The 12,973-nt window shown below is 39.8% G+C and overlaps 1 protein-coding gene across 1 annotated transcript in view; it reads right to left on the reverse strand.

Annotated features, from left to right (window-relative positions):
• Positions 1 to 12,973, reverse strand: part of LOC133749212 (vomeronasal type-2 receptor 1-like) — a 43,104-nt gene that overhangs the window by 17,574 nt on the left and 12,557 nt on the right. The window contains exon 4 of the mRNA XM_062178427.1: positions 9,489 to 9,716. Coding sequence (XP_062034411.1) covers positions 9,489 to 9,716 — 228 coding nt within the window. The remainder of the gene's footprint in view (positions 1 to 9,488; positions 9,717 to 12,973) is intronic.

The raw sequence follows: 12,973 nt of genomic DNA on the forward strand, positions 1-12,973 counted from the left end.
AAGTAATGCTATAACTAGTACTGAAATAGTATTTTACACTTTGTGTTTCTGTGTGGGTGCAAACTAATGCAATCTTTACTTAATATATACTAAATCGATCTTCTGTATATAAAGATAATTGAAAATGAATCTTGATGTGAATGGAATGGGAGAGGGAGCGGGAGATGGGAGGGGTGCAAGTGGGAGGGAAATTATGGGGGTGGAGCCATTGTAATCCATAAACTGTACTTTGGAAATTTATATTTACTAAATAAAAAAAATTAACAACGGGAAAAAAGGATTTTATTTATTTATTATTTTGATGCTTTTTTAAAAAAATTGTTTATTTATTTATTTGAGAGGTAGAGTTACAGACAGTGATAGGGAGAGACAGAGAGAAAGGTCTTCTGTCCATTGGTTCACTACCCAAATGGCCACAATAGCTGGAGCTGCACCAATACGAATCAAGGAGCCAGGGGCTTATTTACAGACTCCCATGTGGGTACAGGGGCCCAAGGACTTAGTCCATCTTCACTGCTTTGCAAGGCCACAGCAGAGAGCTAGATTGGAAGACAAACTGCCAAGACTTGAACTGTTGCCCATATGTGATGCCAGTACCGCAGGCAGAGGATTAACCTACTACACCATGGCACCCGCCTCAACAACACCTAATCTTGAACCATGCAATATTTCCTGGAGGTGTCAGTTTCACAGCAGAAGAGCTAAGCCAAGGTCTGGACCAGGATTAACCTGAATGTAAGCAGTACAGTTAGAAGGCTGTGTGCAGAACTATATGAGCATGGTTACAACCATTCTGGGGGTTTTCTTTGAACAAGCCCTAATTACTGATTAAGATCCATTAAGTACCTGTAAGAATCAACACTTAGAAGGTTGCTACATGTTATTTTACATGTTATTTTTACTTTTCAGAACAATAAACTGTCACAGTGTAATTTATTTTCAGGTGTAATATAGTAACTTTTTAAAATTTGGGCTTATGGGTTTTTTAGTTTTAGAGCTTTGTGGGAACAGTTAGAAATACACTAAAAATGTTATTTTTTTTCTATTTGTATTCTTTTTATATCAAAAGTTTCTCATAGAGATACAAAATAGAAATAATGAAAAGCAGACCACTATGGGACACCAAGCCAGCATGGGTTATTTGTAAAATGAAGGAGAGCCATTACCATGAATATTTCATTCCTCATGAGTTGATCCTGTTCTTATTTACACCTGACACAATATCCTGGCACAAATAAATATTTAAAGATTTTTTCAACCAAAAAAAAAATTTCTTCAACTTACTCTAAAGAGACATTATTAAAATATAAACCTATTATTACACTTTTTCCTATTTTCTATCAATTTTTAGTAGAGCAAATATTCTCTGAGCCTCATGATGCAAACAACAATATTTTCCCTTTTTCATGTAAAATGATATATTGAGAACCTCCTACAAGGCACAAGTCTCAAGACCAATTTATTTAATAACTTATCATCAGGAAGAAAGGACTAGGCCACAAAAGATGGTTTATACTTCAAGCTCAGGGCAGCTCAACCCCTTTTGCAATGCTAGAAGTGTTAAATATGTGTGCTATCGGCATGGTAACCTTTAGTTACATGTGACCTTTGAACACTATATATATAGCATAAGAACTGAATTGTATATCTTATTGAATTTTCATTAATTTACATTTTTAATGTTGTCTGTGGCTAGGCACTATTGGATTGGACAGAACAGTTCTAAGCCATAGAAATAAAGCACCTGATCAGTGGTAGGCTGCTATTTTTACATCTAGCCACAATGCATCCAAGTGCTACTTAAAGATGGACCAGGCCGGTGCCGTGGCTTAACAGGCTAATCCTCCGCCTTGCGGCGCCAGTACACTGGGTTCTAGTCCCGGTTGGGGCGCCGGATTCTATCCCGGTTGCCCCTCTTCCAGGCCAGCTCTCTGCTATGGCCCGGGAAGGCAGTGGAGGATGGCCCAAGTGTTTGGGCCCTGCACCCGCATGGGAGACCAGGAGAAGCACCTGGCTCCTGGCTTCGGATCAGCGAGATGCGCCAGCTGCAGCGGCCATTGGAGGGTGAACCAACAGCAAAAAGGAAGACCTTTCTCTCTGTCTCTCTCTCACTATCCACTCTGCCAGTCAAAAAATAAAATTTCATTAAAAAAAAAAGATGGACCAGAAAGAGAGAGACTAGGGTTTAAGTGTACACGTGTAACAGCTTTGGTGAGTGTATGTACGTCTGTATATGTCTACTGCTACCCACGGAAAGTAGAGAGCAAGAGTCTGACAGATAAAAAGATCTCATAAGGAGGCCAGAGTTATCACACAGCAGGTTAAGGCCACCTTGCAGCCTCCATGTGTAATTGTATCCTCATTCTTGTCAATCAAAATGCTCTTTCCTGGGATGCATCTGCTTCATTCAGGAACTAAGCAAGGGAGCCATGTAAATATGGATATTGAGCTCCACATGAACTTGTGGAAGTACCATATACTCCCCAGATGGCTCACACCTGGAGAGGCACCACCACCCCACCTCACTATCCCCACTCTCAACCTCGTGAAAGAGCGAACTGGGAGAAGTTCTCTGTCTCCCTCTCTTCTGCCAGAGACCATGGATGGAGAGGCTGCCAAGTGTTCTGTCTCCCCTCCATGACCCATTCTCCTTTAAGGCATATCTTCTGGCCCACTGCCCACTCATGGCAGGTATTTCGCTCTGCAGGGCAACCCTGGCTCATATGTGTGTGGGGGTGTGTGCAGGTTTGTGTTCACTTTCTCACCATTTTAAATAAATTCTATCACTTCATGAAACTTATTTGTGTCAATACGTAGGATATTTGTCTTTATGAATGACCAGAACTGGAGTTAAAAAAAAAAAATACTCCCTCACCCACATCAAAGTGTCTTTCTGAGATGTGGTAGAAAGGGAAATTAGTGAAAGGGGAAAATTAAGAGTCTAACACGGGGCTCTAAGATGGCGGAATAGGGAGGGAGCTCCCTGGTCATCCAGGAAAAGATAGTTTAATAAAAGTGGAGATAGTGTAGTCTCAGGGAAGAGTTAGGGAAAAACTGCAGAGGAAACTCTTCTGGAATTAGAGGAACACAGTGATCTACGAGGAGGACACGGGCACCATGGCTGGGACCCCAGCTGTCGAGAGTCTTCTCCTCTGAACCAGCGCTGGAAAGAGAGGTGAGGTGAAACTGCAGTAGCCCGAGACACTGGCGGAAAAGTGGTAGGAAGAGCCTAGAGGGGACGAGACTTAAAGCCCCATGGGGGTAGGCCGGCGCCATGGCTCACTTGGCTAATCCTCCACCTACGGCGCCAGCACACCGGGTTCTAGTCCCAGTTGGGGCACCGGATTCTGTCCCAGTTGCTCCTCTTCCAGTCCAACTCTCTGCTGTGGCCTGAGAGCGCAGTGGAGGATGACCCAAGTGCTTGGGCCCTGTACCCACATGGGAGACCAGGAGGAAGCACCTGGCTCCTGGCTTCAGATTGGCACAGCGTGCAAGCCATAGCAGCCATTTGGGGAGGGGGAGTACACCAGCCTAACTAGAGGAGAGAAAAAAATAAAAGGGATGGTACGGACAGGATTCTCTTTCTCCACCCAGCTTACAAAGGCATGCAAGACAATAGAGCAGGGGCCATTTGGACATACCTAATAGCTGTGCCAGCTCAGAGCTGCACCCGTCCTCAGCCAAGCAGAAAAACCTGACTCTGGTTGGGAGTAATAACAAGAGACTAAGACCTAGTGAATGTGTGGAGCTTCTGAACCGGGACTGTGAAAAAAAAAAAAACTGAGGGTGTGTGGGAGAACACACAGTGTGGATGAGATGTGAGTAGTCTCTGTGGGAGATGCCAAAAACTTGGGTGTCCTTGGCTACCTAGTGAGAGACGTTGCAGGGAATCTGAGCTTACACTGAGGACTGCACAGATCCTTTGTGTGGTCCTTGGGACAGAGCAAATATTATACCCACTGGGGCTACAGCTAAGGCACTAATTGCCATTGAGGAGAAGAGCTCAGCTGAGCAGAATTACTTCCAATATAAATAAGAGAGAGAGAGGGGGGGGAGAGAGAGAGATTTACCACACCAAACCTGTGTTTGTAACGTTAGGCACATCCTTAACCCTGAAGAACTGAATAGAGCTCTCTGGCCACATGCATCACAGGCCTCTAGAGATTCGCCAAAAGCAGACAGTCCACTTACTCTAGAGTCATAGTATAATGAGAAAAGCCACCACAGTGAGAAAAAAAAAAGAAGAAGAAGAAACCAAAGAATAGCTCCACAATATCTCCACAATGCCAAACAACAAATGCAAAAACTGAGGAAACAAGAACAAGGAAAACATCATGATACTCCCATATGAACATGACACTCCAATACAAGGTTATGAAGATGATGATATAGAAGAAATGCAAGATACAGAATTCAAAAAATTTATGATAAGAACATTTAGAAGTAATCCAAAACAAATGCATGAACTACAGAAATCCATACAGGACAGGACAGAAAATCTCTCTTGTGAAAATGAAATCTGAAGGAGGCAAATAGCAGGATATAAACTAAAGGCACAAAAATCAATAGCATTTGTATACACAGGTAATGCCACGCTGAGAAAGAAATGCTAAGATCAATCCCATTCACAATAGCTACAAAAACAATCACATACCTTGGAACACACTTAACCAAGGACATTAAAGATCTCTACCATGGGAATTACAAAATCTTAGAGAAAGAAATAGAAGAGGATACCAAAAAATGGAAAAATCTTCCATGCTTATGGCTTGGAAGAATCAATATCATCAAAATGTGCATTCTCCCAAAGCAATTTATAAATTCAATGCAATACCAATCAAAACACCAAAGGCATTCTTTTCAGATCTGGAAAAAATGATGCTGAAATTCATATGGAGGCACAGGAGACCTCAAATAGCAAAAGCACTCTTGTACAACAAAAACAAAGCTGGAGGCATCACATTACCAGATTTCAGGATATACTACAGGGCAGTTATAATCAAAACAGCATTGATGGGAGGGTTGTGGGTGGGAAGGAAGTTATGGGGGAGAAAAGCCATTGTAAACCATAAGATGTACTTTGGAAATTTATATTTATTAAATAGAAGTTAAAAAAAACAACATGGTACTGGTACAGAAACAGATGGATACAAGGGAACAGAATAGAAACACCAGAAATCAATCCAAACATCTACAGCCAACTTATATTTGATCAAGGATCTAAAATGAATTCCTGGAGCAAGGACAATCTATTGAACAAATGGTGCTGGGAAAACTGGATTTCCACATGCAGAAGCATGAAGCAAGACCCCTACCTTACACATTAACAAAAATCCACTCAACATGGATTAAAGATCTAAATCTATAACCCAACACTATCAAATTATTAGAGAACATCGGAGAAACCCTGCAAGATACAGGCACAGGCAAAAATTTCTTGGAAAAGACCCCAGAGGCACAAGCAGTCAACGCCAAAATTAACAATTGTGATTACATAAAATTGAGAAGTTTCTGTCCTGCAGAAGAAATATTCAGGAAAGTGAAGAGGTAACCGACAGAATACAAAAAAATATTTGGAAATTATGCAACCGATAAAGGATTAATAGCCAGAATCTACAAAGAGATCAAGAAACTCCACAACAACAAACAACACACATAAGAGATGGGCCAAGGACCTAAAAGGACATTTTTCAAAGAGGAAATCCAAACAGCCAGCAAACACATGAACAAATGTTCAGGATCACTATTCATCAGGGAAATGCATACAAACAGAAATGCGTACATAGAGTAATCAACTAACAACAGATGCCTCTGAGGATGTGCTGAAAAAGGCACACAAATCCACTGTTGGTTGGAATGCAAACTGGTAAAGCCACTGTGGAAGACAGTTTGGAGATTCCTCAGAAACATGAATATATCCAGCCACCCCACTTCTTGGAATTTACCCAAAGGAAATTAAATTGGCAAATAAAAGAGCTGTCTGCACCTCAATGTTTATTGCAGCTCAATTCACAATTACTAATACATGGAATCAACCCAAATGCCCATCAACAGAAAACTGGATAAATAAATTATGGGATATGTACTCTATAGAATACTATACAGCAGTAAAAAAAAAATCTGGTCATTAGCAACAAAACGGAGGAATCTGGAAAACATCATGCTGAGTGAAATAAGCCAGTCCCAAAGGGACAAATAGATGTTCTCCCTGATCAGTGACAACTAACTGAGCACCTAACAGGAAACCTGTAGAAATGAAATGGACACTATGAGAAACAATGACTTGATCAGTTCTTGTCCTATCTGTGGAGGAACAACTTACTATTTTATTCCTTTTAGTATTTTTTTTGTTCTACATAATACCATTGGTTGAACACTTATTTAACACACAATTATTCTTAGTCATTTAAATTTAACTGAAAAGTGATCCCTGTTAAATATAAGAGTGGGAATAAGAGAGGGGAGAGATGTACAGTTCGGCACATGCTCACTCAAACTTACCCCTAATGGCAGAGCTAGAAACGTGCCAGGGGATTCCAATTCAATCCCATCAAGGTGGCATGTACCAATGCCATCTCACTAGTCAAAGCGATTAGTTTCAGTTCATAATTGATCATAATGATAGGTCTAAGAAGTCAAAGGGATCACATAAACAAGACTAGTGTCTGCTAATACTAACTGATAGAATTAAAAGGAGAGAATGATCCAATATGGGAAGCAGGATACACAGCAGACTCATAGAATGGCAGATGTCCTAAATAGCACTCTGGCCTCAGAATCAGCACTTAAGGCATTCCGATCTGGCTAAAAAGCCCATGAGAGTATTTCAGGCATGGAGAGCAAGACACTATGGCAAAAAAAAAGACCTAAATGAAAGATTTCTGTGAGTGAGATCCCAGTGAAAGAACGGGCCATCAAGGAAGGTGGTACCTTTTTCGGAAGGAAAGAACTTGCACTTTGACTATGGCCTTGTCTAAATAAGATCGGAGCTGGTGAACTCAAGAGCCTTCCATAGCCTTGGCAATTCATGACAAGATTCTCAGGTGAGAGTGTCAATTGTTAAATCAACAACAGGAGTCACTGTGCACTTATTCCCCTTGTAGGTCTCTGTCCCTAATGTGTTGTACTATGTGAATTAATGGTAAAACTACTACTAAAACTTTATATTTTGTGTGTCTGTGGATGCAAACTGTTGAAATCTTTACTTAGTATATACTAAGTAGATCTCCTGTATATAAAGAAAATTAAAAATGAATCTTGATGAAGAATGGAATGGGAGAGGACTGGGAGATGGGATGATTGAGGTTGGGAGGGAGGTTATGGGGGAAAAAACAGCTATAATTCAAAAGTTGTGTTTTGGAAATTTATATGTATTAAATAAAAGTTGAAAAAAAGCAATATTCAACTACTGAAACCAAATAAATTTACATTTTCATACTCAAAATAAATATTAAATTATTATTATTAAAGAAGAATTCATTAGATTAAATTTTAAAAAGTAGTGGAAAGCCTTAACAACAAACTTGGTGAGCCAGAAGAAAGAATATCTGAGTTTGAAGACAAATCTCAGGAAATCTTAAATCTTACAGTGAGACCAAAAAAAAAAAAAAAGCACCTAGAAAACTACAAATCAGTGCTGGAGATTTATGAGATACTGTCAAACGACCCAACAGAGCAGTTGGGTCATTTGTCATAGAAGTTGGGTCATAGGTCATAGGAGTTCCTGAAGGTGTAAAAAGAGAGAACAAGACTGGCGCCATGGCTCAATAGGCTAATCCTCTGCCTGCGGTGCTGGCACACCGGGTTCTGGTCCCGGTTGGGGCACCGGATTCTGTCCCGGTTGCTCCTCTTCCAGGCCAGCTCTCTGCTATGGCCCGGGAAGGCAGTGGAGGATGGCCCAAGTGCTTGGGTCCTGCACCCGCATGGGAGAGCAGGAGAAGCACCTGGCTCCTGCCTTCAGATCAGTGCAGTGCACCGGCCATAGCACCCATTGGAGGGTGAACCAACGGCAAAAAGGAAGACCTTTCTCTCTGTCTCTCTCTCTCTCTCACTGTCCACTCTGCCTGTCAATAAATAAATAAAAATTAAAAAAAAAAAGAGAGAGAGAATGAATTAGAAGGCCTTTTTTCATGAAATAATAACAAAACATCTCTAATTTGGAGAAAGAAAGTGACATCCAAGTACAGGAACACATATAACTCCTAGTAGACATGACCAGAAAAGATCCTCACCAAGACACATTGTTGTCAAACTCTCCACAGTGAAACATAAAGAAAATATTCTAAAATGTGCACAAGAGAAATGCTATATTACTTTCAGAGTATCTCCAATTAGACTCACAGCTGACTTTTCATCAGAAATACTACAGGCTAAGAGAGAATGGAAATGGGGAGATATATTCCAAATGTTAAGAGAAAAGAAAACTGTCAACCCAGAATACTGGACTCCACAAGGTCTCATTTGTGAATGAAGGTGAAATAAATACTTTTCATAACAGAAGAAATTGAAAGAATTTCACTCATCCAGTCTTACAAAAGATGCTTAAGGATGTGCTACACACAGAAACACACAACATGGTCATCACTAGGAAAGAAGGTGAAGACAGAAAATCTCCCAGCAAAAGTACAAAGGAAATCCAAAGTAAAAAAGTAGGAGTATTTATGTGAAAATGTCAAGGCCAAGTCATTACTTAACAATAGTCACCTTAAATGTAAATGGCCTCAACTCTCCAGTTAAAAGATACAGACTGGCTGAATGGATTAAAAAACAAGACCAGAGCTAGTGCTGTGGCATGGCGGGTAAAGCGGCTGCCTGCAGTGCTGGCATCCCATATGGGCACCAGTTCCTGACTGGCAGTTCCACTTCTGAATAAGCTTTCTGCTATGGCCTGGGAAAGCAATGGAGGATATCCCAAGTGCTTGGGCTCCTGCACCCTCATGGGAGACCTGGAGGAAGCTCCAAGCTAATTTGAAAGACAATATATTTGAGTGAGAATTTAGTAACAGTCACTGAATGAAAGCAAGAGAACAACCAAGAAAATAAGAATGAGATCAAGAAAAGGGTAGAACTAGAACATGGATGACATGGAAGATGGACAAAGGATATCAAACATAAGTGCAAATGGAGTACATGAAAAAGAAAAACAAAATAATGAAATTAATGTTTAAACTTATAACCAAAAAAACACTATAAAAATAAGAGCTCTGAAACTATGTATAGAAAATGTATGTAGCATAAAAGAGCTCTTCAAAAAATTGTGGAAAATGCACATTATGAAAAAAAAACTATGCATGGACTTCAAAATAATTAGCACCAAAATGAACATTATTTTCGTTCCATTTTTCCAGGATTTTTTGTAGTACCTGCATGCTTAGGAGAAGCGGCTTGGAGTGGCAAATTTTAGGTGTTAAGATTCCGTAAGTCCTAAAACAATATAGAAATGCAATTCTCTCTGCATATAAACAAAATAAGATACCAGGGTGACTAACCTTTGAGGATTCTGTATTCCAAAATATTGTTGAATTCTTGCTGATCATGAATTCAAACTTAGACTGTGTGAATATGTATTCTCCAACCTTCACAAAGGCAATATCTCCATTATCATCTAATTGCCAATTTAGAAGATCATAGTATCCAGTCACGTCTCCATTTCTATCAACATGAATTTTCCGTCCATCGTGGGTTGTAAACTGAACTCTCTGTATATAGAACATGAGCTAGAAAGCAAGGGGGTGGCAGAAAAAAGCAATTTGTAAAAATGCAATTTTTTAGAAAATAGAATCTTAGAAATAAAATAATTTCAAAAATATCTAACTCAGGAAATGGGATATTTTTCTTCTCTTCCTGTATACCTTTGATATCTGGTACAACAACCTCTACCTTGTGGCAACTAGAATTTGAAAGGTGATTAACCAAACTGAAATACACTGTAAGCATAAAGTACACACCAGATTATGAAAGCATAGTTCAAAAAATGCAAACTATCTTAAAATAATCTCACTCTGTATATTGTCACAATTATGATTATATGTTAAAATATTACCTTGCATACACTAGGATAAATAAATTGTTCAAATTAATATGATATGGTGACCTTGGTTTTTTAATATGACTACAAGAAAATTTCTATTTACCCATGAGGCTTCTGGATTTCTACTGGATAGTTCTGGTTTAAACAATAGATCCCAATATATCTATGACAAGGGAAGAGAGAATATTTTGACTTTTATCCTGGATTTCTTTTTCCTTTTTTTAAGATTATTTGAAAGGCAGGAAGTAAGGTTGGGAGGGAGGGGGAAAGACAGAGAGAGCTGCCATTCGCAGATTCACTCCCCTGCTGGTCAAGCAGACAGTGCTGGGCCAGGCCGAAGTCAGGATCCAAGAGCCAGGAGCCAGGAGCTTCTTCCAGGTGACCCACAGGGTAGCAGACGCCGAGATAACTGGGCTGTCTTCCGCTGCTTTTCTGAGGCCATTAGCAGGGAGCTGGACTGGAAGTGGAGCAGCCCAGACCAACAAAAATGAACTGGTGCCCATGTGGGATGCTGGCTTCACAGGCAGAAGCTTTACCTGCTGCACCAGGACGCAGACTGACTCCCTTCCTAGATTTCTTCACTGAAGACACCAGCACATCCTTCACCACCATTTCTCCCTCCCCTGTGATAAGATGCCTAAGACAGGAAGATCAAGAGGGCCATCCCGTGCCCTGACAAGAGACCAATGGATAGTCTACACAAACAGGTACTAACTGGAAAACTCTCAAGGCCTTCTATGTTGCTATTATGGGAAGAATGTTGAAAGTGTATGAGTGATGGAGAGGCTAACTAATTACTTTAGGAAAACTGGAAACAATTACGACAGGAAGTGACCAAATGAGTTGGCTTAAGGAGATTAGCAGGAATATTGGCCTGACAAATACTTGTGGCAAGGAGATTCTAAACCAAGGGATTAACACGTGCCAAGGAACTCACTGCTTCTGCATCCTGAAGTTCCATTCACGCTTCAAGGACAAGGATGAGGACAGAAAAAGCCATGGCCAAGGGTATCAACAACGGATGGAAATGACAACAACCTGGATCCTTTCATAAAATAATACCTGTTTAATCTTGCCTCAATCTTAGCTGTGTAAGATAGTGTTGTGTTTCGAATCAAGCAAAACAATTTGCACAGAGATATATTCCTGATCTCGGTCAGTCCCACACACTCTGGGCTTCTGTTTCCCAACCAGAGGGCCTCATCCAGTTCCTAACCCTGCACAAACCAGAAAGGCACACAATTTAGTGAAAAGAGCCTGAATTAAGGTGTGTGATCACCTGGAATCATATCTTTGACTCTGTCAAATGTCATGACCTTGAGTAAAGTATACATCAAGTGAGCATTAATTCCTAGTCTGGAGAAAGAGAACAATCATGTCTGCTCTACCTCTCTCAAAGGGATGAAGGCAGTAGACCTGAAAGCCTTAACAAGTGAGCATACCAAGGTCAGAATTATTACAACTACCTTTCCCCGCTAGGATCGATCTGGATCCCTGCCCTTTCATCTCTCCCTCTTCCTCTTATTGCCTGCCCTCTTCAATCCAAAGAACCAGGCATCAGGGCTCACAAGAGTCATTTTCATTGCCAACTCCAATGGAGAGGAACTCTTCTTTTCTCTTCCTCAAAAAAGTCAAGTAAGGAAATTTTCAAAGGCTTCCACTCCCTGTCATTCCCTAGAACAACGTGTCCATACTTCCATCAGTATATAATCACTGGATGGTAGGACACAGTTCTCTTCCCACCTAGATATGGCAGCATAATTTATAAATGTCCAGTAAACTACAGATTTAAAAAGTTTTGAATAGATTTTAATATATATAAAATGTATATGTGTGTATGTGTGTGTGTGTGTGTTCTGACCTAAGTCTACTACTGACATTATCTAGGACGAATGAGTAAAAACTTGATTATAATTTTGATTTTAAATAAAACTAAAATTTTATTTTGATATACTTAAGGTACTTTCTTAACTGACCATTCTAACCCTCTGCTGTGAGGTTTTGCTTTTCAGTTTTGATTTTCTGATAAGTGAGGAGTTTATCAAGGAGAATGACCCCTACTAGTGACTAATCCACATTTATCTTGATACTCTGTGGTCTATTGACTCTCCCCAAAGACTTTTCTCCCTGCAACCCTAACACATAATTGTGGCGCTTTGAGAAAATTTAATATATAAAATTGCAATATTCAAATAATAAATTAACAGGTGGAAATTTCACATACAAAAGGGTATTGTTTTTTAACACAGAAAAAAACATTATCCAGATGATTTTAAAATGAAGGGTCTCCCCTAGTGTATTTAAAAAGCAACTTAATGTCTCAGTTCTCCTTTACCACAATTTCCTTAGTACCAATGGATATACATAGTACTCAAATTTTGGTTTCTAAATTCTATCCTTGAGAAAATGGAAAAGGGACCCTTCTAATAAACAGCCGACTCCAGGTCTGGGGCAGACAAACACAAGATGAGCAGAAAGTCAGGAAGCTCTCAGGAATGGTAAGGACCAGCCAGAAGGAAAGAGAAGCCAACTCAAATGGCTCCTAATGGTCAAATCTGGGCAATTGTGAGCAGCAAACTAAATAACAAAAGTTATGCATTAATAAATACCCATAAGTCCATATCGATATAAATAAATCAGTGGAGGAGGAGAAGAATTTCACCCAATAATGTAGAAAGAACGGGAGAAATAAAAAATATATATATATTTTTTCCATACAGTAGTAGTTGTTTCAGGCAAGAAGCATCAATAACAGTTGCTAAAATGTGTTGGTGAATGATGAGAAACAGAACACTTTCAGAGCCAAAAATACTTGCTCATAAGTAAATTATTAACTGTGAAGATAATACAGTAATTTCACAGAAGAAAAACATAGAAACACCACTTTAATTGTCCGGAGACAATATCAGCAACAATGAGATAATCATATCACATACTTCCTGA

The sequence above is a fragment of the Lepus europaeus genome, chromosome 2 (genome assembly GCF_033115175.1).
Source record: "Lepus europaeus isolate LE1 chromosome 2, mLepTim1.pri, whole genome shotgun sequence".
Lineage (NCBI taxonomy): Eukaryota > Metazoa > Chordata > Mammalia > Lagomorpha > Leporidae > Lepus > Lepus europaeus.